Source organism: Pseudophryne corroboree, chromosome 6, assembly GCF_028390025.1.
Source record: "Pseudophryne corroboree isolate aPseCor3 chromosome 6, aPseCor3.hap2, whole genome shotgun sequence".
NCBI classification, from domain to species: Eukaryota; Metazoa; Chordata; class Amphibia; order Anura; family Myobatrachidae; genus Pseudophryne; species Pseudophryne corroboree.
This window is the reverse complement of record NC_086449.1, coordinates 326,004,918-326,031,389: the sequence shown is the minus strand read 5'-3', so window position 1 is coordinate 326,031,389 and position 26,472 is coordinate 326,004,918. Positions and strand designations below refer to the sequence as shown.

Genomic DNA, 26,472 nt, shown 5'->3' with positions numbered 1-26,472 from the left:
TGCCCGACTGAACTTTGATGGCATGATCTTGAAGATGGGGATGCCTGTAGAAGGGCGTTGTATATGGCCCAGAGTTCCAGAATGTTGAATGGAAGAATGGTTTCCCGACTTGACCATTTTCCTTGGAACTGTTCCCCTTGGGTGACTACTCCCCAACCCCTGAGGCTAGAGTCTGGTTAGTAGAATCCAGTTTTGAATCCTGAACCTTTGGCCAAGTGAGAAGTCTGAAGCCACCACAGAAGAGAAATCCTGGCTTTTGGCAACAGACTTATCTGATGCATGTGAAGATGCGATCAAGACCACATGTCAAACAGATCCAGCTGGAAGGGTCTTGCGTGAAACCTTCCATAGTGCAGAGCCTCGTAAGAGGCTACCATCTTACCCAAGAGGCGAATGCATAGGCGCACTGATATCCAGGTCGGCTTTAGAACGTCCTGTACCATCGATTACCAATGCCTTTTCCATTGGAAGGAACAACTTCAGTGCCTCCGTATCTAGTATTACCAGGAATGGAAGCCTCCATGACTGTTCCAGGTGAGATTTTGGAAGGTTCAGAATCTACCCGTGACCCTGGAGTAATCACATTGAGAGGGCAATGCTGTGCAATAACTTCTCCCTGGACGGTGCCTTGATCAGCAGGTCATCCAGGTACGGTATTATGTTCACTCCTTGCATGCGGGGGAGAATCATTTCTGCCATTACCTTGGGGAACACCCTCGGAGCCATGGAGAAGCCAAATGGCAGGGCCTGGAACTGGTAGTGACAGTCCTGTAATGCAAACCTCACATAAGCCTGATGAGGCAGCCGGATCGAAACATGGAGATACGCATCCTTGATGCCCAGCGACACCAGAAATTCCCCTTCCTCCAGACCCGAGATCACCGCTCTCAGAGACTCCACTTTGAATTTGAACACAAAGTACTGGTTTTGTGACCTGAGGTTTAAAATGGGCCTTACCGAACCGTCCGGTTTTGGTACCAAACAGGTTTGAACAACAACCCTTGTTTTGCAGTTGAGGTGGAACTGGAACAATGACCAGAGTCTGTACCAGTTTTTGAATTGATGCCTGCAAAGTCAAACCTGCTTCTGGAGAAGCTGGTAAGCCTGATTTGAAGAATCTGGGAGGTGGGAGTTCCTGAAACTCCAGTCTGTATCCCTGTGATCCAGGAATCCTGGCATGATGTTGACCATACGTGACTGAAATAGCGTAATCGGGCTCCCACCTGCCTGTCTTCCAGGCAGTGCAGACCACAGTCATGCTGAAGGCTTGAAGGAAGCAGACCCGGAGGTCAGTTCCTGAGAACCTGCAGCTGTGAGTTTTCTAGGTTTACTCTTACCGCCTCTGAAAGCTGTACAACCACCCTTAGATTTGCCTTTAAATTTTGCTGTCCGAAAGGACTGCAGACTTGGAGCAGAGTAGGCTTTCCTAGCCAGGGTTGCTGCGGAAGGAAGGCATGTAGACTTACCTGCCGTAACCTTGGATTTCCACATCCAGTTCATCTCCAAACAGAGCCTCACCTGTGAATGGCAGGCTCTCCACATCTTTCCTGGAATCCACATCCGCAGACCACTGGCGTAGCCATAAGCCTCTGCGTGCAGACACAGCCATGGCAGTGTTGTGTGCGTTGAGCAAACCAATTTCCTTTATGGCCTCCATCATAAAGTTAACAGAATCCTGGATATGCTGTAGGAATAAAATAATCTCATCCCTGGACAAGGAATCTATACCATCAATTAGATTACCTGACCATTTTGCAATAGCGCTAGGTGATCAATGCACAAGCAATATAGTGGGTCTCTGGGCCACCCCAGCCACCGTGTATAAAGCTTTGGGAGTGGTCTCTATCTTGCGGTCAGCCGCGTTCTTTAAGGACGCTGCTCCGGGAACCGGTAAGACTATCTTACACAACAACCTGGACACCGATGTGTCCACAATCAGCGGGTTCTCCCATTTCTTCCTATCTTCCAAAGGAAAAGGAATAAATCAACCATTTAGGAATCTGACATTTTTTGTCAGGGTTTACCAAGGTCTCTTCAAAGAGCGCATTCAGCTCCTTTGAAGCGTGAAAAGTAGCTGAGGATCTCTTTTTAGTGTTAAAGTAAGATTCCTCTTCTACCTCCTCTGCCTTATCAGAAATGTGCAGGACCGTTCTAATAGCCTCTATGGGCGCCTGAATTCCCTGTGACAGGACAGCATCTCCCCCACTCACATCCACCTCACCCTCCCCTGGATCTGATGCATCAGGATCAGTATCCCCTTGCATAAGTTGGGCTTCTGCGGGCAAACCGCGAGGGAGTGCGACACAGGCATGGGAGCTGAATCTCTATCAGGTCATCCATAGACTGTCGTAAGAATTGTGCATCTCATCATGAGACGGCTTTGTGGAAATACTAGAAATCATCCCTTTAAAATGGAAGCAGACCATGGGGGTTCAGCTCCACTAGCCTGAGAGGGAGCACTATCCTGGGTACAGGGTAGCGAGTCCCCAGGGGGATGAGAGACATTCTGCTGTACAAAAAGAAAAAAAGAAAAAAAAGTTCCTGGACATGATTGAGAAGGTACACCCACACTAGGTGAAACACAGTATATGCAAGTGACACACACAGAAGCCAGAGCTAGCCACACAGTGCCCTTTCTAGCAAAGCAAAAGCTCAGCTGGGTTGCAAGAACTAAGCACCTTAATAGTGCTTAGTATCCTAACACTGCTCCCCCCCTTCACCAAGACCCCATGGTACCGCTGAGACTTTGAGTCCTTGTGGAGGAGCTGCGCTTCCCTGTGAATGCTGCATGTAGAAGCTGCAGAGGGAAAATGGCGCTGAAGAGCTGCTGGAACCTCTGATCAAAGCCATTTTTATACTGGCCTGAGGTAATAAGATTTTACTCACCGGTAAATCTATTTCTCGTAGTCCGTAGTGGATGCTGGGAACTCCGTAAGGACCATGGGGAATAGCGGGCTCCGAAGGAGGCTGGGCACTCTAGAAAGATCTTAGACTACCTGGTGTGCACTGGCTCCTCCCACTATGACCCTCCTCCAAGCCTCAGTTAGGATACTGTGCCCGGACGAGCGTACACAATAAGGAAGGATTTTGAATCCCGGGTAAGACTCATACCAGCCACACCGTACAACTCGCGATACTATACCCAGTTAACAGTATGAAATATAACAGCCTCTCAACGGATGGCTCAACAATAACCCTTTAGTTAACAATAACTATATACAAGTATTGCAGACAATCCGCACTTGGGATGGGCGCCCAGCATCCACTACGGACTACGAGAAATAGATTTACCGGTGAGTAAAATCTTATTTTCTCTGACGTCCTAAGTGGATGCTGGGACTCTGTAAGGACCATGGGGATTATACCAAAGCTCCCAAACGGGCGGGAGAGTGCGGATGACTCTGCAGCACCAAATGAGCAAACTCAAGGTCCTCCTCAGCCAGGGTATCAAACTTGTAGACTCTTGCAAAAGTGTTTGAACCCGACCAAGTAACAGCTCGGCAAAATTGTAAAGCCGAGACCCCTCGGGCAGCCGCCCAAGAAGAGCCCCTTTCCTCGTGGAATGGGCTTATACAGATTTAGGGTGCGGCAGTCCCGCCGCAGAATGTGCAAGTTGAATCGTGCTACAGATCCAGCGAGCAATAGTCTGCTTAGAAGCAGGAGCACCCAGCTTGTTGGGTTCATATAGGATAAATAGAGAGTCAGTTTTCCTGACTCCAGCCGTCCTGGAAACATTTTTTTTCAGGGCCCTGACTACGTCCAGTAACTTGGAATCCTCCAAGTCCCAAGTAGCCGCAGGCACCACAATAGGTTGGTTCACATGAAACACTGATACCACCTTAGGAAGGAATTGGGAACGAGTCCTCAATTCCGCCCAATCCATATAAAAAAAAAAAAATCAGATAAGGGCTTTTGCATGATAAAGCCGCCAATTCTGATACACGCCTGGCCGACGCCAAGGCCAACAGCAGGACCACTTTCCACGTGAGGTATTTTAGCTCCACGGATTTAAGTGGCTCAACCCAATGCGACTTCAGGAAATCCAACACCACGTTGAGATCCCACGGTGCCACTGGAGGCACAAACGGGGGCTGACTATGCAGCACTCCCTTAACAAGAGTCTGAACTTCAGGCAGTGAAGCCAGTTCTATTTTGGAAGAAAATCGATAGAGCTGAAATCTGGACCTTAATGGAACCCAATTTTAGGCCCATAGTCACCCCTGACTGTAGGAAGTGCAGAAACCGACCTAGCTGAAATTTCTCCGTTGGGGCCTTCCTGGCCTCACAGCACGCAACATATTTCCGCCCTATGCGGTGATAATGGTTTTGCGCTCACTTCTTTCCTAGCTTTAATTAGCGTAGGGATAACTTCCTCCGGAATGTCCTTTTCCTTCAGGATCCGGCGTTCAACCGCCATGCCGTCAAACGCAGCCGCGGTATGTCTTGGAACAGACAGGCCCCCTGCTGCAGCAGGTCCTGTCTGAGCGGCAGAGGCCATGGATCCTCTGAGATCATTTCTTGGAGTTCTGGGTACCAAGCTCTTCTTGGCCAATCCGGAACAATGAGTATAGTTCTTACTCCTCTCCTTCTTATTATTCTCATTACCCTGGGTATGAGAGGCAGAGAAGGGAACACATACACCGACTGGTACACCCACGGTGTTACCAGAGCGTCCACAGCTATCGCCTGAGGGTCCCTTGACCTGGCGCAATATCTTTTTAGCTTTTTGTTGAGCCGGGACGCCATCATGTCCACCTGTGGCCTTTCCCAACGGTGTACAATCATTTGGAAGACTTCTGGATGAAGTCCCCACTCTCCCGGGTGGAGGTCGTGTCTGCTGAGAAAGTCTGCTTCCCAGTTGTCCACTCCGGGAATGAACACTGCTGACAGTGCTAACACATGATTTTCCACCCATCGGAGAATCCTTGTGGCTTCTGCCATCGCCATCCTGCTTCTTGTGCCGCCCTGTCGGTTTACATGAGCGACCGCCGTGATGTTGTCTGACTGGATCAGCACCGGCCAGTGTTGAAGCAGGGGTCTAGCCTGACTTAGGGCATTGTAAATGGCCCTTAGTTCCAGAATATTTATGTGTAGGGAAGTCTCCTGACTTGTCCATAGTCCTTGGAAGTTTCTTCCCTGTGTGACTGCCCCCCCAGCCTCGAAGGCTGGCATCCGTGGTCACCAGGACCCAGTCCTGTATGCCGAATCTGCGGCCCTCTAGAAGATGAGCACTCTGCAGCCACCACAACAGCGACACCCTGGCCCTTGGAGACAGGGTTATCCGCCGATGCATCTGAAGATGCGACCCGGACCACTTGTCCAACAGATCCTACTGGAAGATCCTTGCATGGAACCTGCCGAATGGAATTTCTTCGTAAGAAGCTACCATCTTTCCCACGGCTCGCGTGCATTGATACACCGACACCTGTATTTGTATTAGGAGGTCTCTGTCTAGAGACGACAACTCCTTGGACTTCTCCGGGAGAAACACTTTTTTCTTGTTCTGTGTCCAGAACCATACCCAGGAACAGTAGACGCGTCGTAGGAACCAGCTGCGACTTTGGATATTCAGAATCCAGCCGTGCTGTTGTAGCACTTCCCGAGATAGTGCTACTCCGGCGAACAACTGCTCCCTGGACCTCGCCTTTATAAGGAGATCGTCCAAGTACGGGATAATTATTTCGGCCATTACCTTGGTAAATAGCCTCGGTGCCGGGGACAGACCAAACGGCAACGTCTGGCATTGGTAATGACAAACCTGTACCACAATTTTGAGGTACTCCTGGTGAGGAGGGTAAATAGGGACATGCAGGTAAGCATCCTTGATGTCCAGTGATACCATGAAATTCTCCAGGCTTGCAATAATCGCCCTGAGCGATTCCATTTTGAACTTGAACCTTCGTATATAAGTGTTCAAGGATTTCAATTTTAGAATGGGTCTCACCGAACCGTCTGGTTTCGGTACCACAAACATTTTGGAATAGTAACCCCGGCCTTGTTGAAGGAGGGGTACCTTGATTTCACCTGCTGGAAGTACAGCTTGTGAATTGCCGCCAGTACTACCTCCCTTTCTCCGAGGGCAGCAGGCAAGGCTAATGTGAGGTAACGGCGAGGGGGAGTCGCCTCGAACTCCAGCTTGTATCCCTGTGATACTACTTGCAGAACCTAGGGATCCACCTGTGGGCAAGCCCACTGGTCCTTGAAGTTCCCGAGACGCACCCCCACCGCACCTGTCTCCACCTGTGGAGCCCCAGCGTCATGCGGTGGACTCAGAGGAAGCGGGGGAAGATTTTTGATCCTGGGAACTGGCTGTCTGGTGCAGCTTTTTCCTTCTTCCCTCGTCTCTGTGCAGAAAGGAAGCGCCTTTGACCCGCTTGCTTTTCTGAAGCCGAAAGGACTGTACCTGAAAATACGGTGCTTTCTTAGGCTGTGAGACAACCGGAGGTAAAAAAATTTCTTCCCAGCTGTTGCTGTGGATACGAGGTCCCACAGACCATCCCCAAACAATTCCTCACCCTTATAAGGCAGAATCTCCATGTGCCTTTTAAAGTCAGCATCACCTGTCCCCTGCCGGGTCTCTAATACCCTCCTGGCAGAATGGACATTGCCTTAATTCTGGATGCCAGCTGGCAAATATCCCTCTGTGCATCCCTCATATATAAGACTACGTCTTTAATATGCTTTATGTTAGCAAAATATTATCTCTGTCTAGGGTATTAATATTGACAGGGTATCAGACCACGCTGCAGCAGCACTATTCATGCTGAGGCAATTGCAGGTCTCAGTATAGTACCTGAGTGTGTATATACAGACTTCAGGATAGCCTCCTGCTTTTTATCAGCAGGCTCCTTCAAAGTGGCCGTATCCTAAGACGGCAGTGCCACCTTTTTTGACAAACGTGTGAGCGCCTTATCCACCCCTAGGGGATATCTCCCAACGTGACCTATCCTCTGGCGGGAAAGGGTACGCCATCAGTAACTTTTTAGAAATGACCAGTTTCTTATCGGGGGAACCCACGCTTCTTTACACACTTCATTCACTCATCTGATGGGGGAACAAAACACTGGCTGCTTTTTCTCCCCAAACATAAAACCCCTTTTATGTGGTACTTGGGTTCATGTCAGAAATGTGTAACATTTTTCATTGCCGAGATCATGCAACGGATGTTCCTAGTGGATTGTGTATATGTCTCAATCTCGTCGACACTGGAGTCAGACTCCGTGTCGACATCTGTGTCTGCCATCTGAGGTAACGGGCGTTTTTTTGAGCCCCTGATGGCCTTTGAGACGCCTGGGCAGGCGCGGGCTGAGAAGCCGGCTGTCCCACAGCTGTTACGTCATCCAGCCTTTTATGTAAGGAGTTGACATTGTCGGTTAATACCTTCCACCTATCCATCCACTCTGGTGTCGGCCCCACAGGGGGCGACATCCCATTTATCGGCCTCTGCTCCGCCTCCACGTAACATTCCTCATCCAACATGTCGACACAGACGTACTGACACACCGCACACACACAGGGAATGCTCTGACTGAGGACAGGACCCCACAAAGTCCTTTGGAGAGACAGAGTATGCCAGCACACACCAGAGCGCTATATAATGCAGGGATTAACACTAACTGAGTGATTTTTCCCCCCCAATAGCTGCTTGTATACACATATTGCACCTAAATTTAGTGCGCCCACTCTTTTTAACCCTTTGAGCCTGAAAACTACAGGGGAGAGCCTGGGGAGCTGTCTTCCAGCTGCACTGTGAAGAAAAAATGGCGCCAGTGTGCTGAGGGAGTTAGCCCCGCCCCTTTTTCGGCCGACTTTTCTCCCGCTTTTTTTCTGGAATTCTGGCAGGGGTAATTTATCACATATATAGTCCTGGGACTATATATTGTGATGATTTGCCAGCCAAGGTGTTTATATTGCTGCTCAGGGCGCCCCCCCCCAGCGCCCTGCACCCATCAGTGACCGGAGTGTGAGGTGTGCATGAGGAGCAATGGCGCACAGCTGCAGTGCTGTGCGCTACCTTGTTGAAGACCGAGGTCTTCTGCCGCCGATTTTCTGGACCACTTCTTGCTTCTGGCTCTGTAAGGGGGACGGCGGCGCGGCTCCGGGACCGAACGATCGAGGTCGGGTCCTGTGTTCGATCCCCCTGGGAGCTAATGGTGTCCAGTAGCCTAAGAAGCCAAGCTATCTCCAGTCAGGTAGGTTCGCTTCTTCTCCCCTTAGTCCCTCGCTGCAGTGAGTCTGTTGCCAGCAGATCTCACTGTAAAATAAAAAACCTAAAATATACTTTCTTTCTAGGAGCTCAGGAGAGCCCCTAGTGTGCATCCAGCTCAGCCGGGCACAAGATTCTAACGGAGGTCTGGAGGGGGGTCATGGTGGGAGGAGCCAGTGCACACCAGGTAGTCCTAAAGCTTTCTTTAGTTGTGCCCAGTCTCCTGCAGAGCCGCTATTCCCCATGGTCCTTACGGAGTCCCAGCATCCACTTAGGACGTCAGAGAAATTTTGGCAAACAAAGGGTTAAACCCCCTGTTACACAGTGGTCGCCAGTGTGGGCATCACTGGTGGCTCAGCGCACCCCTCACAGCGTGACACTGCAGTGTGTACCCTTCTGAGCCCCCTGGAGCGCAGCCTGCACTCAGAGCTGCGCTCCAGCCCTTGTGCAGCCATTCCCGCCAGTGACCCGCTGATCAGGACACCAGTGCTGTACTCAACTCTTCAGTCTTCTGGCTCTGTTAGGGAGTGGCGGCGTGCTGCGGGAGGGTACGATGCGCCATGGAGTGGTTTGCAAATGGCTCCCCCAGGAGCACAGTGTCCCGTCAGAGAAATGGAACCATTAACTGAGGAAGTTGGGCAGTTCTCCCCCCTATGTCCCACCAAGCAGTCAGGCTGATGCCAAACAGCCCTGACTGAAAATAAAACATTCAACGTAAAACTCTTCAGGAGCTCCAAAGCATGACCGGCTCCTCCAGGCACATTATCTAAACAGAGTCTGGTAGGAAGGGTAGAGGGAGGAACCAGTCCACACTATTAATTTCTTAACGTGCCCATGGCTCATAGTGGACCAGTCTATACCGCATGGTACTAAATGTGGACCCCAGTATCCTCTAGGACGTAAGAAATCCTGTTTTCTTCATCTCATAGGGGACACTGGAGTCTTAATGACAGTGGGGCAGTTCCAAAGCTATGTATATGGGTGGGTAGCACTGGGACACCTGCAATACCACAAGGCCCAACTAAGCAGCACAGGCTGCAAAAGGTATCAAACCTGCAAGATCTGATAAAAATTAGTGATGAGTGGATTCGGTTTTACTCTGTTCTCAAAACGGCATCTTATTGGCTATCCAAAACACGTGACATCCGTGAGCCAATGAGATGCCGTTTTGAGAACAGAGTAAAACCGAATCCGCTCATCACTAATAAAAATAGGATAGCCAGGCAAAGCAGCCACTCTGCACAGCAGAAAAATGGAAACCCACAGAACGAGTCTAGCGAGCTGAAATAGACGTCGGAAAGATGCCAAGTAAGCCTGACTGGATGCAGACAGCTGGAATCCAGGCTAACAGGGGCTATTCCCACTCGTGGTTGTCCATGACACCCATAGAGTGGGAATAGAACCAGTGGCAAGGGCAGCAAGCCCGCAAGGGACTTCATTGCGCTGGCCCCCCTGCCGGCCAGCATTCTGGCAGTGGTATGCCATGACATACCATACACAATGCAGCCTGACAGATGGTCAAGCAGACCCAAACATCAAGATCTATTTGGAAGCAGGTTAGCGCCACTACACGGAGTTATACAAAACATCGGACATACGCAATTAATCCGTCTAGGTCACAGATGTGTACAGTGAAAATCACATCCTGGAAACTGGGTTCTTCTGTTATCGGGCCAACAAAGGTCTGATTGAAGTGAAACTCCAAAACATTAAAGCAAAAAAATCTGAGTGTGTGGAGTTTCACCCCAACCTTCTCAAAAACGGAATAGGGCTGCATTCAGTTACTTGTCTGGCAGAAGCCAAGCCCAGCAGCAACAGTTTTCCAAGTCAGGAAATTGAAGTCCACCAATTCCAGAGGCTCAAAGATGTACAACAGAGCAGAGAACTAAACTTCTAGTGACCCCCAGGGAATTCCAGCCAACAGTCCAGCCAGCAGTAGGAGGAGCAAACGAGGAAGTCTTAAAGAAAACATCAGCAAGTTATGTATTTCGCACTAAGACATTAAGACTTCCAGATCCTGCGATAATGTGCTTAAGTCCTGGTTTACAAACCCTTAACATGGTAGGGATAAAAGTCCTTGTAATGTCTGATCCTTAAGCGTGACTCAACTGCCAGGCCGATCCAACAAAAACACCATAAGTCTGGGTAGATCAGTGGTTCTCAACCACGGTCATCAAGTACCCCCAACAGTTCATGTTTTCCAGATCTCCTCACAGGATTGCAAATTAAATAATTTACTCCATCTGCAGGTCTTTTAAAAAGGTGTCAGTGAGGAATGAATACACCTGTGCACCAGCTAGGTGACCTGGAAAACATGAACTGGTGGGGGTACTTGACAGGTTGAGAACCACTGGAATAGATGAACGGCCCTTGTAAAAGTAGATCCTCACAGAGCTGGGATCGCCATGGTTTTCCATTAAGCAGGTATTGGTGATTTGATGGCATGTAGACTCAATCTAAGGTAGTCCCCATCGCAGTGTCAGCTGATGAAACAGTGGCAAGCCACCCTCTCTCAGATGTAGACCTCGTGACAGATAATCTGCTTCCCTTGACACCACGAATGAACACCAGATAGAGCTGCAGCGTAGCCTTCTGTGCTAAGGAGAATGCGTGTGAATTTCTCATGGCTGCTCTGCTTTAAGTTCCTCTGTTCATCTGTTCAACCCGTTTAATACACCTTACACTAGTCCAAATGAAAACTATGACCCAGATGATGAGAACTTGTAAAATTGATGATCAGAGCTTCAGGAGCAAGTCAGGGGAAAAAAATAATTAAAAAATATATATATAAAAATAGGATTTTAATTACCTACCAGTAAATCTTTTCTTGTAGTCCATAGAGGATGCTGGGGTCCACATTAGTACCATGGTGTATAGACTGGTCCACTAGGAGCCATGGGCACTTTAAGACTTTGATAGTGTGGGCTGGCTCCTCCCTCTATGCCCCTCCTACCAGACTCAGTCTAGAAACTGTGCCCGAGGAGACTGACATCTTCGAGAAAGGAATTGACACAGATAGTGGTGAGATTCACACCAGGTCACATACAAGGCAAACCAAGCTACCCAGCTTGCAAACAAAATTACTTACCCAAGTAACAGTACTAAACCAAGAACAAAGCAGTACTGAATGAACCATAGTAGGACCACGAAGCACTGGGCGGGTGCCCAGCATCCTCTACGGACTACGAAAAAGGATTTACCAGTAGGTAATTAAAATCCTATTTTCTTACTTCCTAGAGGATGCTGTGGTCCACATTAGTACCATGGAGATGTACCAAAGCTCCCAGAACGGGAAGGAGAGCGCGGAGGCTCCTGCAGAACCGATTGGCCTCTGAAGACCTGAAGTTCAGTCAAAGTATCGAACTTGTATAACTTAGCAAATGTGTTCGACCCTGACCAAGTGCCCGCTCGGAAAAGTTGTAAAGCAGAGAGCCACCCAGGAAAAACCCACCTTACGAGTAGAGTGGGCCTTAACAGATCTTGGAAACCGTAATCCTGCCATAGAATATGCATGCTGGATAGTGAGCCTGATCCAGCGAGAAATAGTCTGCTTAGAAGCAGAACACCCAACTTTCTTGGGATCATACAGGACAGAGTCCGATTTTCTGTGACAATCAGTCCTCGCCACATAGATCTTCAGAGCCCTTACCCAAAGACTTTGATGGAAATGAGGTGTCAGTAACCACTGGCACCACAATAGGTTGGTTGATATGAAAAGCTGACAACCTTCGGAAGGAACTGCCGACGCGTATGGAGTTCCGCTCTATCTGCATGGAAGATTAAATAGGGGCTTTTACAAGACAAAGCCCCCAACTGTCTAGCAGAAGCCAAAGCCAACGCCGCGAGTTTTCCACGTGAGAAACTTGACCTCAGCCTCACGTAGAGGCTCGAACCAATATGATTGCAGGAACTGCAATACCACATTAAGATCCCAGGGTACCGTAGGCAGCAAAGGGAGGCTTTTGTGCAGAACCCCTTTCAAGAAAGTCTGAACCTCAGGGAGGGTAGCCAGTTTCTGGAAGAAAATGGATAAGGCTGAAATCTGGACCTTTAGGGATCCCAAACGCAGGCCCATATCCACACCTGCTTGTAGGAAGATGAGAAACTGTCCAAGTTGAAACTCCACCGTAGGAAACTTCTTGGATTCACACCAAGACACATACTTTTTCCAAATGAGATGGTAATGTTTAGACGTTACTCCTTTCCTAGCCTGTATCCGGGTAGAAATAACCTTGTTCGGAATACCCTTCTGAGCCAAGATCTGGCATTCAACCTCCATGCTGTCAAAGATAGCAGTGATAAGTCTCGATAAGCGAATGGCCCCTGTTGCAGAAGGTCCTCTCAAAGAGGAAGAGGCCTCGGATGTTCCAGTAGTAACTCCAGAAGATTTGCGTACCAAGCACTTCTTGGCTAGTCTGGAGCAATGAGGATTGCCTGAACTCTTGTTCTCTTTAGGAGTTTTAGAATCCTTGGAATGAGTGGAAGTGGAGGGAACCCGTACACTGACTTGAACACCCACGGAGTTACCAGGGCATCCACCGCTGCTGCTTGTGGGTCTCGTGACATGGAACAGTACCTCCGAATCTTGTTGAGATGAGAGGCCATCATGTCTATTTGAGGTACACCCCAAAGACTTGTCACCTCCGTGAACACCTCCGGATAGAGGCCCCACTCTCCTGGATGAAGATTGTGCCTGCTGAGGAAGTCCGCTTCCCAGTTGTCCACTCCCAGAATGAAGATTGCCGACAGCGCCAGCACGTGCCTTTCTGTCCAGAGGAGGATTCTTGACACCCGACATTGCAGCTCTGCTCTTCGTTACGCCCTGTTGGTTTATGTAGGCCAGTCGTTACAATGTCAGACTGCACCTGAATGGCCTGTTCTTGCAGAAGGTGTGCCGCCTGTAGAAGACCGTTGTACACGGCTTAGTTCCAGGATGTTTATTGGAAGAATGGATTCCAGACTTGACCACCTTCCTTGGAAGGTTTCCCCTTGGGTGACCGCGCCCCAACCTCTGAAACTTGCATCCATGGTTAGAAGGATCCAGTTCTGAACCCCGAACCTGCGGCCCTCTAGAAGGCGAGGCAGATGTAGCCACCATAGGAGTGAGATCCTGGCTTTCGGCGGCAGACTTCTCTGGTGCATGTGTAGGCGAGAACCAGACCACCTGTCTAGGCGGTCCAGTTGGAAGTACCGTGCATAAAATCGTAGGAGGCAACCATCTTCCCCAGAAGGCGAATGCACTGATTGACAGTTACCCGGGCAGGCTTCAAGACATCCCGAACCATCGATTCTACCGGTGGAGAAAGTGTTGCTGGTGCAAATACCCTCTTCTGCACCTGCATGTTGAGGATCATCCTTAGGAAAGAATCTCCTCGTCGGCTCCATATGTGACTTTGGAAGATTCATGATCCATCTGTGAACCCTGAGTAGTCGAGTCGTGAGAGCAATGGTCTGCAACAACTTCTCCCTGGAGGACGCTTTTATCAGCAGATTGTTCAGGTATGGAATTATATTCACTCCCTGCGGAGAACCATCTCTGCCATAACCTTGGTGAACACCCTCGTGCTGTGGAGTGGCCAAATGGCAGTGCCTGGAACAGATAGTGACAGTCAACAGCGCAAATCTGAGATAAGCCTGGTGGGGCAGCCAAATCGGAATGTGGAGGTACATATCCTTGATATCCAGGGATACCAGAAAAACTCCCTCCTCCAGACCTGAGATCACCACACTCAGATTCCATTTTGAACTTGAATTCCTTCAGACTAGGGTTTAACGATTTCAGGTTCAAAAATCGGTCTGACCGAACCATCTGCTTTCGGTACCACAAATAGGTTTGAATAGTTACCCTCATTTTTCAGATGAGGTGGAACTGGAACAATGACATCTGACCGTTCCAATTTCTGAATGGCTTCCTGTAGGATAGCCCTTTCAGTCAGCAAAGCCTGATTTGAAGAATCTGTGAGGGGGGAGCTCTTGAAACTCCAGTCTGTACCCCTGGGACACAAGATCCTGTATCCAGTCCAGATCCACACCCAGATGTGACCGAAACATCTGAGTCTCGCTACCACCTGCACGTTCTCCAGGCCGTGAGGTCCACAGACATGCTGAGGATTTTGAGCAAACCTTGGCAGGCTTCTGTTCCTGGGAACCCGTGTGCAGGTTTTCAGGATTTTGCCCGGCCACCTCTGAAGAAAGTGGTAGGCGGCTTGGACTTCTAGCTTTTGCATCCCGAAAGGACTGCATTAAGGATGCAGAAAAGAATTTCTTCGGCGTCTGAGTGGCTGAGGGAAGAAAGGTCGACTTACCAGCAAGTTGCAGTTGAGATCCACGCATCCAATGCTTCCCCAAAGAGAGCCTGACCTGTGAAGGGTAGGTTCTCTACATTTCTCCTGGATTCCACGTCTGCCGACCATTGGCGCAGCCAGAATCCCCTGCGTGCTGAGACCGCCATGGAAGATGTCCTTGCATTCAGATGACCCAGGTCCTTCATGGCCTCCACCATGAAACCCGCAGAATCCTGTATGTTACGTAAAAACAATTCAATGTCACTTCTATCCATAGAATCTAAGTCCTCTAGTAATGTGCCCGACTACTTCACTATGGCTTTAGAAAGCCATGCACAGGCAATAGTGGGCCTTAACGCTACTCCTGAAGCAGTGTATATGGATTTTAGCGTAGTTTCAATCTTGCGGTCTGCCTTTTCTTTCAAAGTGGTAGATCCAGGAACAGTTAAAACCACCTTTTAAGACCGTCTAGATACAGAAGCGTCTACTATAGGTGGGTTTTCTCCTCAGGGAAAAGGAAAACCCACAAGAACCCTCTCTGGGATCTGGAATTTCTCTGGATTTTCCCAGGATTTTTCAAATAATGCGTTTAATTCTTTAGATGCAGGGAAGGTCGGAGGCTATTGTCTGTAAAGCAAGCCTCCTCTACCTGCTCAGGTGGTTTGTCAGTAATGTACAACACATACCTAATAGCCTCAATCATGAGTTGCAACCCTCTTGCCAGGGAAGCCTCACCCCACCTCATATCCGCATCACTGTCTGCCGTGTCAGAGTCTATGCCCGTGTCGACTTGCATAATCTGAGCAAGCGCATGTTTCTTTGGGTATACACACACCCGGGGATTTTGAGGTAGGGGGAACAGAACCAGACAAAACCTCCACAGATTGAGACTGAATCACAGATATTAAAACAATGTGCAATCATAGTAGAAATCTGGGATATCATTCCCTTAATGGAAGCTATCCACTGGATCTTGGATTCAGAAGGCTAAGACAAAATATTACATTCCTGTGTACATGGAATGGATTCCTCTGGAGAAGATACATATTCTGCCGCACAAGACACAGAGTCCCTGGACATGGTAATGTGAGAATTTGCACCCCCCAAGTACCTTCAGAGAGAGTAATGGAGCCAGCACCCACACAGCACCCCAGAAGGCAGATACAGAATCTGTGCCTGGCGCTGACTGTGTAACCTTAATAGATTACAAAGCTGTGACTAAACACTCTCTCCTTCCCCCCCTTCTACAACCCCCTGGTACCGCACAGGATAGCTGGAGTTGTGTGGAGAGGGTCAGCATCTCTCCGTGCTGATCTGCAGGGAGGGAAATGGCGCTGGTGAGCTGATGGGTCTGATATGAGAAGCTCCACCCCCAAACATGGCATGTCTTCCTGCATTTGTAGGATTATACTTGCCTGAGGTATATAGTGTCTAACAGCAGAACTAACGTCACTGATAGCAATTGTGACCAGTTTTCAAGGGTACATGCACTGACTCAGCGCACCCCTCACAGCGCCGCATCGTGTGTACCGCTGAGCCTTCCGGAGCGCAGGGTCAATACTGAGGAGCCACCCTGATGCCACCATTTACACCGGTTCCCTGCTTGTTGGGTTGCCAGTAATGGGGGGAGGCGGCATGCTGCGGGAGTGAGCAGTCTCCTCGGGGGCCAACGATGATCACCCTCAGTAGCTTAATGTCCTGTCAGTGGAGATAGGCCATTAACCTCGGGGGGAGGTGGGGGCTCCACCGGGCACATTTTCTAAAGAGTCTGGTAGGAGGGGCATAGAGGGAGGAGCCAGCCAACAAAGTAAAGTGTCCATGGCTCCTAGTGGACCCGTCTATACCCCACGGTACTGTGGACCCCAGCATCCACTAGGACGTAAGAAAGAAATTAAATGTGCAGGAGCTTCTCTGCACTGATACTCTGATAGAGATCTTTCAGACTGGGGATGATGGTGACCCCCTAGATATGAAGATTCACCATAATGGCATGATCTTAAAAACCCTGGGGGCCGAGGACTACCCGAACTTGAGGACTGGAAGCCAGTAATGGGAGTCCCGTAGAGCAAATCAGAAGTGCCTGAAGGAGGTTCACAAATGGAAACATGTAAATAGGAATCCTTGATGTCCATCTATACCAGGTATTCCATTAAAGCCTGACATTTACTGAATGGATGTATTCCATCTTTAATTTGTCGGTCAAACACAGGATAAAGGACTTGAGGTTGAGTATGGGACGCACAGACCCATCTGGCTTTGGAACCACAAAGGATGTTAGAGTAAAAAGATCGGCAAACCGGTAATGTAGGAATGGTGAGGGGCCTGTTAGGAAAACTATCCTGTAGCCCCAGGGTACCAGGTTTTGAACCCAAGTATGTGTGCAACCATATGTACTTGAAATGAAGCAGCCATGCTCCCACCATGGGAGCACCCAGGTGGGATGCAAGCCCATAATGCCAAGGGCATGTCAGCAGACCGAATAACAGGAGGCAGCTGCTCCCTGTCCCGAGACCACTGGTGACACAAGGAGCACCTCTGGCTCGACTTATAAGACCGGAGGGGACACCAAAGGAATGCCCTGAAAGGGATTTTAGAGGAGCAGGATCAGCTAAAGGTAGAAAGGTGGACTTGCCTCCCGTAGCTTGGGTTAACCCCTTGTCCAGTTTGAATACAGTCTATCAGTCTTCACTTTACCACTTTTTAAGGCTTAATACATCTGGGCCATAATTTGGCCACAGCAGTCTTTGTTTCACATCATTGTATGCAGTCGATAAAGATCAACTCCATATACAGTAATGAAGTTTCCTCACACCGTCATGCAGATTTTTCAGACAGTTGGAAAAACGGCACTTTGATAGTTTCAGTTCTAATTTGCATTTGACCTATTCAATGAAAGTGCAGTTTTTTTTGAGTGTCTGGAAAAGAAAAAAAAACAGCACTTGTCGGAAAACACCTGGATCTGCAAGTTACTCGTCGATACACGTGTTTTTCAAAAAGGTGGCTGTTTGACAGTTTGCCACTGATGCAGATATGACTTGTGATCAAGTCAAATCTGCATCTGTCGAAATGCTGTCCGTTTCTGGCCAGCATTGAATAGGGAGGTGTCGGATCCTCTGTCGGAGAGGATCCATCAATTAAATAAACCCCTAATAGCCATTAAGATTATAGCAACTAACCTTGTCTGAAAACTAGTGTAGGATTACTCCTTAGTTCAGAAAATCTACGAAACTCATTTGAATTCACTAACACTTATGTCACCTATATTTAATAAATACCTTGTTACTGCAGTTTTAGTTATTATCTAGTACAGAATAAAGAGCTGTCTGACATCTCTCCAAAACAGACTAGAGTGATTCAGCATCAGGAGATCACACAAGCAGTCACATGGTCAGATTACTCCCAGTTTAGCCAGCGGTGGATACAGAGCACTTAGATCAAGCAGGGGAAATAGGTGCAATGCCCCAGAGTAAGGCTGAATAGGGCAAAACCATATCATGTAACACATTTGGCTAACCTCTCCTTATTTCTGAATAAATTAATTAGAACCTTGTAAGGGTCGTAAGACATGACAGGATGTGAGCTAAAACTTCATTAAAAAAATAAATAAAAGCAGAGATTCCCTCTGCACAAGACAAGTACATTATGCAATTATGCAGGTCCCCGACCTGTTTAAGGGATACAAGTTATAGTTGCTATGGTGCCCACTAATTACTACAGAAACACGCCAAGTTATAAGCTATACAATATGGACCGGAACTGTTCATACAGTGACACATTCTCAAAATAAAGCAGCAGTGAAACATTAGCTGTAGCATTTGACTCAAGAACTAGATTCCTTAAACAAAGGGAGTAACAATCATCACCAGGCTTTTATGTCACCTGGTGGATAGTCAAAAACAGTTTATGCATTGGCACTTGTTCCTACAAGTTCCTAGGATTGTAATACAGGCATTTACACATTACTCACAGGCACTGCAAGTTACTTTACAATAACTATGGACAATTAAAGGATTAGAGTTTCCTAAGGTAATGTTATTTTAATGGCAAGGTGCTGCATTGCAATAATTACATTAGAAGGTCCAGTCCCCAATCCCAACTGCCTTACCTGACTGGGCAGCTGACGGAGTGCTGGATTGCCCAGAAAGCTCAGAGTCCTGAGTGCTCCACGGTCTGTCCCAGCCAGTGAGGCTAAGAGACTGCAAACCAAGGCACAAATCGTTTGTATCAGGAAGGCCACGGGGCGACTGATCATGTGATGTAGGGAAGAGCATCCTGCTTGCTGTTGCTCCCTCTGTATCTGGAAACTCTGCTCAAAATAAATGTAAAAAACAAATGCTTTTATGTACTGGATCTATTAGACATTAAACAACTTCCACCTGCAGCAGGTAGCACCCACTGCTATGTAACTAAAGCACTGCATTACCCACACCCCAATTCTGCCTTGCTTGCTACATAAATATTTCAGCAAGCAACACTTGTTTTTGCATCATATGGAGGCATCAGGGAGAAAATTAGATTCAGAAGGTCTGATATAGACTCTGCAGCTGTCAAGATAAAATGAGCAGAGACTCCTGCGCACATAGATGCAGACACTTTGCTTCCAGTGGCCCTGCCTTCATCCCTCTCCCAGCACCCCTCCCACGCATCATCCTGGATAGACTCCAAGCCTGAATCAGCAGCAGCAACATAGGGCTTCACCATTGTGCTAGCATAATCTGCTTGGAATATAGACAGAGAGCCTGGTCATTGAGCTACTGTAATGATCACTAATTCTGAGGTTCAGTCTGATGAATGGATTTTAGACCATATTAAAATGTTTTGTGCCCTAATCTTCATGACTACATACAACATTTTAGAAATTTGTACAAGTGTCTCTCTCTCTCTCATGTGCCAGATGAAGTTGGTTAGTCCCACGACAGGCTCTACAATACACCCTGGTCAAAGATCAGGTCATTTATATCAAGTATGTAACAACCCCTTTATTACAGAAGCATTTTTGGCACTAAATTTATGCCAAAACACAAGTATCTATAGTTGGAAGATTACAAGTGGTTTCTAGAAATATTTGAAACTGCAGTTTAATCTGCATGAAGTATGGCATTCCAAATACAGAATGTGAAAAAATTATTTTGATAATCCAAAAACTGCGCAAAGACACTAAGGCAGCTCTATAGAATAAATACATCAAGTGGGTGTCTCTACACATACACCCCAATAGTGACTAGAACAAACAGAGAAACGGTGTAAAAGAATCCCACTGAGCACCTTTCACCACAGTCACATGGTAAACAAAAGATATACAAACGCTCTTTATTCGTCAGTTTCTCCTCAGACAGTATCCAGTCAAATATTTGTCAAACAGCATGTGAGGAAAAACAGAGCAAATCATGTGCAGAAACATAACATTTTAATTCCACAGAATATACATTAAGCAGATAAAAAAATAAAAAAAAACTCCAATTGGTCTGGGTGCTGAAGTACAGAACAATTACCAGAGGCAATGTGAAGCGGCATAGGTCAGTTCAAACAGATTTTGAATATCACCAGTTTACTCCCGGGTAGGTAATCTGGGAAAGTCTCACTCCAGAAGAGGTCAGCTCCAACAGTCCACAGGCCCAGCAGGAGTCCAGAGATAGCCAACGCGTTTCAACCCTATTCCTTGGGACTTTATCAAGGCAATTAATTTGAAAGTTCTTCACTGGGTTTAAAAACCCCTCCTATCCAATAATAATCCTCCAAGCACAAGCGTGACTCATTGCAATGGTGACATCACCACAGTTGTCATAGCGACCTTCTCTCAACAATTCCTCCATGTGACATAACTCCCGCCGGATATAGCACTAAACTGGATCCCCTCCGGATCCTTAAGGTCTGCGGGAACTCAGCTACTCATAGAAATTAAACTATCCCCCTGTAGATATGGTGACGGCGCTGATGTGCGTCATGACAGTGGCGAGCGTCATCACGTCACTGCAAGAAACCCAGGATTCCGGTAGTGACGTGATATGACGAGAGTCACTGTACCGACGACCACGACACTACAGACCTCCACCGTACAATAGCTTAATTCCGGAAGGGATTTAACTTGTGCCCTCCCGGCGTTTGCCATGACGATCGAGAGGCTGCGAGTCTCCGTACTACAGCAGCCAGACCCTGGAAGTGACGTGACGCACATCAGTGCAGTCACCATAGCTACAGGTGGATAGTTTAATTTCCATCAGTAGCTGAGTTCCCACGGACCTTAAGGATCTGGAGGGGATCCAGTTTAGTGCTATATCCGGCGGAAGTTGTCAGATGGAGGCATTGAGATAAGGTTGCCATGACAACCGTGGTGATATCACCATTGTAATGAGTCACACTTGTGCTTGAAGGATTATTACTGGATAGAAAGGGTTTTTAAACCCAGTGAAGAACTTTCAAATTCATTGCCTTGATAAAGACCCAAGGAATAGGGTCGAAACACGTTAGCTATCTTTGGACTATCTCTGGACTCATGCTGGGCCTGTGGACTGTTGGAGCTGACCTCTTGCTGGAGTGAGACTTTCCCAGATTACCTACCCGGGAGTAAATTGGTGATATTCAAAATCTTTGTTTGAATTGACCTAGGCCGGTTCACATTGCCTCTGGTAATTGTTCTGTACTTCAGCATCCAGACCAATTGGAGTTTCTGCTTAACGTATATTATGTGGAATTAAAGTGTTATGTTTCTGCACATGATTTGCTCTGTTTTTTCCTCACATGCTATTTGACGGGATACTGCGAGGAGAAATTGACGAATAAGGAGCGTATTGTATACCTTTTGTTTACCATATGACTGGTGAAAGGCACTCAGTGGGATTCTTTTACACCATTTCTGTTTGTTCCATTCCAAATACAGGTTGAGTCTCCCTTATCCAAAATGCTTGGGACCAGAGGTATTTTGGATATCGGATTTTTCCGTATTTTGGAATAATTGCCTAACATAATGAAATATCATGGTGATGGGACCTAAATCTAAGCACAGAATGCATTTATGTGACATATACACCTTATACACACAGCCTGAAGGTCATTTTAGCCAATTTTTTATAATTTTGTGCATTAAACAAAGTGTGTGTACATTCACACAATTCATTTATGTTTCATATACACCTTATACACAGCCTGAAGGTCATTTAATACAATATTTTTATAACTTTGTGTATTAAACAAAGTTTGTGTACATTGAGCCATCAAAAAACAAAGGTTTCACTATCTCACTCACTCAAAAAAGTCCGTATTTCGGAATATTCCATATTTCGGAATATTTGGATATGGGATACTCAACCTGTACAGCCTTCTCATTCAGTGTTGCAATGTGAGCTCACATTGCATTTGCTGCTTTTAGTAAATTCACTTTGCAATATACTGTTAAGGGGTATGGCTAAGACGACTTGGAAAAGGTCAGTGACTATCTACCCCAAAAAGTAAATACGCACAAGGCAGACAGACATTGCAAAAAAACAACAACTGGATTTTGGTACTTACCGGTAAATCCTTTTCTCAGATTCCAAAGGGGACACTGGAAGGCTTAAGACCGTGGGGTATAGAAGGTGATCGATGGAGCTGGCACTTTAATAAAGTGACTGGCTCCTTCCCCTCTATGGCTCCCCTCCAGACCAGTTAGAAAAATTGAGCCAGAGGAGAGACGGAAGACCAGATGACAGGTGGTGAATTGAAGGTAACAGAACATGAAACCAGAAAGGCAACTATAAAACCAGGTAAATGGAGAATATACCAACATGTATATGTGCATAACAGTCACTACAAAATGATAAGTAGCATACAATACAGCAGGAAAGAAGCTCTGGGTGGCGTTCCAGTGTCCCCTGTGGAATCAAAGAAAGGGATTTAGTGGCAAGTACCAAAATCCAGTTCTCCTTCATCCACTAGGGGACACCGGAAGGCTCAAGACCGTGTGGACGTCCCAGAGCTCCCTTGTTGGGCGGGAGAGTGCTGAGAACCCTGCAAAATCGCACAACCAAATTCAGAGGTTGAAGTGGCAAATGGATCAAACAGTTAAAACTTAAGAAAAAGTATTCCGGCCTGACCAAGTAGCTGCCCTACATAAGTGGGTCAATGGGACTCCCCCTGGCAGCCGCCCATGAGGTACTGACCTAGTAGAGGGGGCAGAAAGATGGGTGAAGCTGTTGTGATTAAGCCACATAAGCTTAACCAAATAGTAAAAAAATCGAACCTAACATGATAGCGTCTGTTTGGAAGCAAGATGAGCAGAGTCAAAGAACAAGGTCTGCACTTCCAGTATCTGGGCCAGCTTCTTCTGGAAAAAGATGGAAAGCGCTGACACCTGTACTTTCAACGAGCCCAAACACAGGCCTGATGCAAATCCAGAATGAAGGAAAAACAAACAGTCTGGACATCTTCAATGATGTAGGGGACACATTACAAGTCTCGCACCAAGTAAAGTATGCTTTCCAGATCCGGTAATAATGTTAACTTCCTTCCTGGCCTGAATCACAACCGGAACAATCGTAGAAAAACCTTTATTCCTCAGAATTGCCATTTTAACAGCCAAGCCGTCAAACATAGCGCCTTAAGTCTGGTTAGACGAAAGGGCCTTGAAGTAGCAGATCCTCTCGTAGTGGAAGAGGTCATGAATTGGGGCGATTCACCAGTTGTTTGAAAACTTGGTGATTGAGTTCCCATTCTCCCGGGTGGAAATCCTTGCAACTGAGGTAATCTGCCTCCCAGTTGTAGACACCCAAAATGAACACAGCAGATATCACCTCTACAGAAGATTTAGCCCCACAGGAGAACACGCAAAACCTCTCACCACCGCTCTGCTGCGAGTGTCTCCCTGTCGATTTATGTAAGCCACGGCAGTGGAGTTGTCCGATTGGACACAGCTCGATTCTGCAATAAAGGAAAAGCTAACTGGAAAGCATTGTAGATTGCACTTAGTTCAAGAATGTGGATAGGCAATGCTGCCTCTTGCCGAGTCCATGGACCTTGGAACGAATGATCTAAGGTCACCGCTCCCCAACCTCTTAAACTGGCATCTGTAGAAAGAACCCAGTTTGAGATTGCGAACCATCTGCCCTTTGACAGGTTGGGCTATATGGTCCACCAAAGAAGGGAATACAGAGTTTTGGGAGCGAGCTGTACTCTGGTGAAGGAACAGATGTGATCCTAACCATTGGGACAGGTGGTCCAATTGGAACACCCTGGAGTGAAACCTTCCAAATGGTAGAGCCTCGAAGGCAGCCAACATCCGTCCCAGGAGACATGCATAAGTAAAGCAACTCTGCGATGTTGGAGGACCTGTCACACCATGGTTTGAATTGAGTGAATCTTGTCCTGAGGGAGGATAATCTGCTGCAGAACAGTGTGCAAAATCTCCAGAAATGTAATCCTGTGTGTGGTGAAGCAGATATTTTTGGAAGCTGAGGATTCACCAGTGTTGGATAGTTGATAAGTTGAAGCAATGTCCCTGATCAAGATATCTTTGGAATGAGCTTTGCTCAGTAAGTCGTCGAGGTAAGAAATTATATTTACTCCCTGGGTGTGCAGTAATTCCACAATAACTGCCATCACTTTTCTCTGAATACCCTTGGAGCCAAGGACAGGCCGAAGGGCAAGACTTGGAATTGGTAATGCGCATCCTGAATAGCAAACCGGAGATATTCCTGGTGGGGGGGTCCAGATGAAAATATGAAAATAGGCATCCTTGATGTCTATGGATACCATGAACTCTCCCGCCTCTAGTCCAGCAATAACCAAAGGGAGTCCATCTTGAATCTGAACGTTAACAAAAAGGAATTGAGAGACTTCAAGTTCAGGATTGGTCTGACAGCCGTCCGGCTTCGGAACCACGAATAGGCTGGAGTAAAACCCTTGTTTGAGTTAATGAGGTATGGACAAAATGATTACTGATGTCTGTTTTTGAATGGTCTCCTGCAAAACGTCATCTTTGTACAGAAACTGGCAAACCTGTTCTGAAGAAACGGGGAGGAGGTTGAAATTGGAAGTCTATTTTGTAGCCCTGGGTGACTACCTCCTGAACCCAGACATCCGAGCAAGTCTTCCTCCAGACATAACCAAAGTTCCGTATATGGGCTCCCACAATGGGATCCCCCCCGGAAGGAGGGAAACCCGTCCATGCACTCTGTTTTGTGGTAGGCTTGGTCTCCTGGTTGGTAGAGGCTGACGCAACGGCACAACCTCAACCTCTGGACCTTCCTTAAAATTTGTTTGGAACTCGAAAGGATGGGCCCAAGTAGGTCTTACGAGGAGCTGGAGTGGCTGACAGTAGGAACATAGCTTTTCCTCCAGTCGTCTTGGAAAGTAGTTTGTCCAAATCTGGACCAAACAAACTCACCAGTGAAAGGAATGGCCTCAACTGCCTTCTTAGACTCTGGGTCTGCTTGCCATTGTTGGATCCATAAAGCTCTGCCATTGTCTGATCCATCAGACTGTAAAACTGCAGGTAAAAACCTCTTTTGAAGTTAAGGTATTAGTAAAAAAAAAAAAAAAAAAAAAGGCTTTGGTGAGCCCATGACCTTGGTAAGTCTGTCAACTGACTTCGCTTAGGTTTGTGCCCACGCCGGTTCTGACATGGATGTTAGGACTGGGCTTTGTGAACTAGCAGCCTCTCTATCCTTACGAGAAAATGTCAGTTCTGCATATATATCGAACATAACCCCGGTTAACTGAGCTGGACTCTTGTTCCGAGGAAACCAGGTCTGCTATAGAAACCTGTTCACAAGTATCACAATATAGGGACATCAGACTATCCCTGCGTAAATTTAGCATTACATTTTTTACAAGTCTAAAGCTTCTGAGAAGCTTTGGATGATGCACCCTTTCCTGCCACTGTATACAGGATAATGCAGAAGAGACAAGAGTGTAAAGTAGTAAAGCAAGTCACCGGAAACTGCAGAGGAAGTAGCGTCACATCTGCCTCTATAGCACTGTTGCATAAACCACGCAGGCACGACTGCGCATCCCCCAGTGATTTAGGGAGATGTGCCTTAAAATGCCCCCACAATCTGTGCCTCCCGCACTCACTCCTCTCGAACCTCTGGTGTAGCTGCATCCGCTTCCCACTGCACGTGGAAAGGGCAGGGATAGATAATGCGGCCGCTGAAGACAGTCACACTGAACTGAAGCCGGCGCCGCCTCACACCGACGGAAAGATGCAGTTCTGCTGGGAGCTCCGCCCCTTCCACTGCCTGTGGCATTGGCACCCTTAAACAAAAGTGCTCAGAGACTTTTGTAGCGGCGGGCGGCACCCTGAATCAGATCACTCTTGTGGTACCAGGAGGGACCTCTACAATATGTTAACACATCAGTAGAATAAACAGTCCTGTGCTTGTGTCACCCAGCGCTCTGCTAGTCAGAGCGCTGGGATAATACGGAATTACTGCCATGCTGACCAGGTTTGACACTTAGCTAAACACAAAAGGCGGTGTCAGGTGACCTCCTTTGGGGAAAATACGCAGGGACTGGGATCCCTGTAGCCAGGGACCATGGCTCCAGTTTAGGGCAACTGTGACAGAGTCCCACCAGTTAGCTCCTGTGGTGCAGGCAGGCAGGCGCAGTAATCTGTTCTCTTTGGAAAAATTCCTTTTGCACTATTAAGCAGCTGAACTCTGGAGCAGCCCAGAGAGACAGCTGGCTCCCTTGGGCACATTTCTAAAACTGGTCTGGAGGGGGGGAGGGGGCATAGAGGGGGAGAAGCCAGTCACATTAAATTCTTAAAGTGCCGCCTCCATCTATCACCATCTATACCCCACAGTCTTATGCCTTCAAGTGCCCCCCTAGTGGATGAAGGAGAAAGGCCGACAATTTTAAGGTTTGTGTAGTTTACGCCGTAAAGTGACTGGGAACCCCAATTAATACACCACTTCGCTCGCCACGCTCTGCTACCACTGTGCTTGGCACATATTCCCAATCGCAGCCCACATGGGGAAAAAAAAAAAAAAAGTTAACCTTTTCACGTGT

The 26,472-nt window shown here is 47.5% G+C and overlaps 1 protein-coding gene across 4 annotated transcripts in view; it reads right to left on the bottom strand.

Annotated features, from left to right (window-relative positions):
* Window positions 1-26,472, bottom strand: part of CPEB1 (cytoplasmic polyadenylation element binding protein 1) — a 277,604-nt gene that overhangs the window by 131,819 nt on the left and 119,313 nt on the right. For all 4 annotated transcript variants that reach the window (XM_063926337.1, XM_063926334.1, XM_063926335.1 and 1 more), the window contains exon 3: window positions 18,596-18,796. In XM_063926337.1, the coding sequence (XP_063782407.1) occupies window positions 18,596-18,796 (201 nt within the window). The remainder of the gene's footprint in view (window positions 1-18,595; window positions 18,797-26,472) is intronic.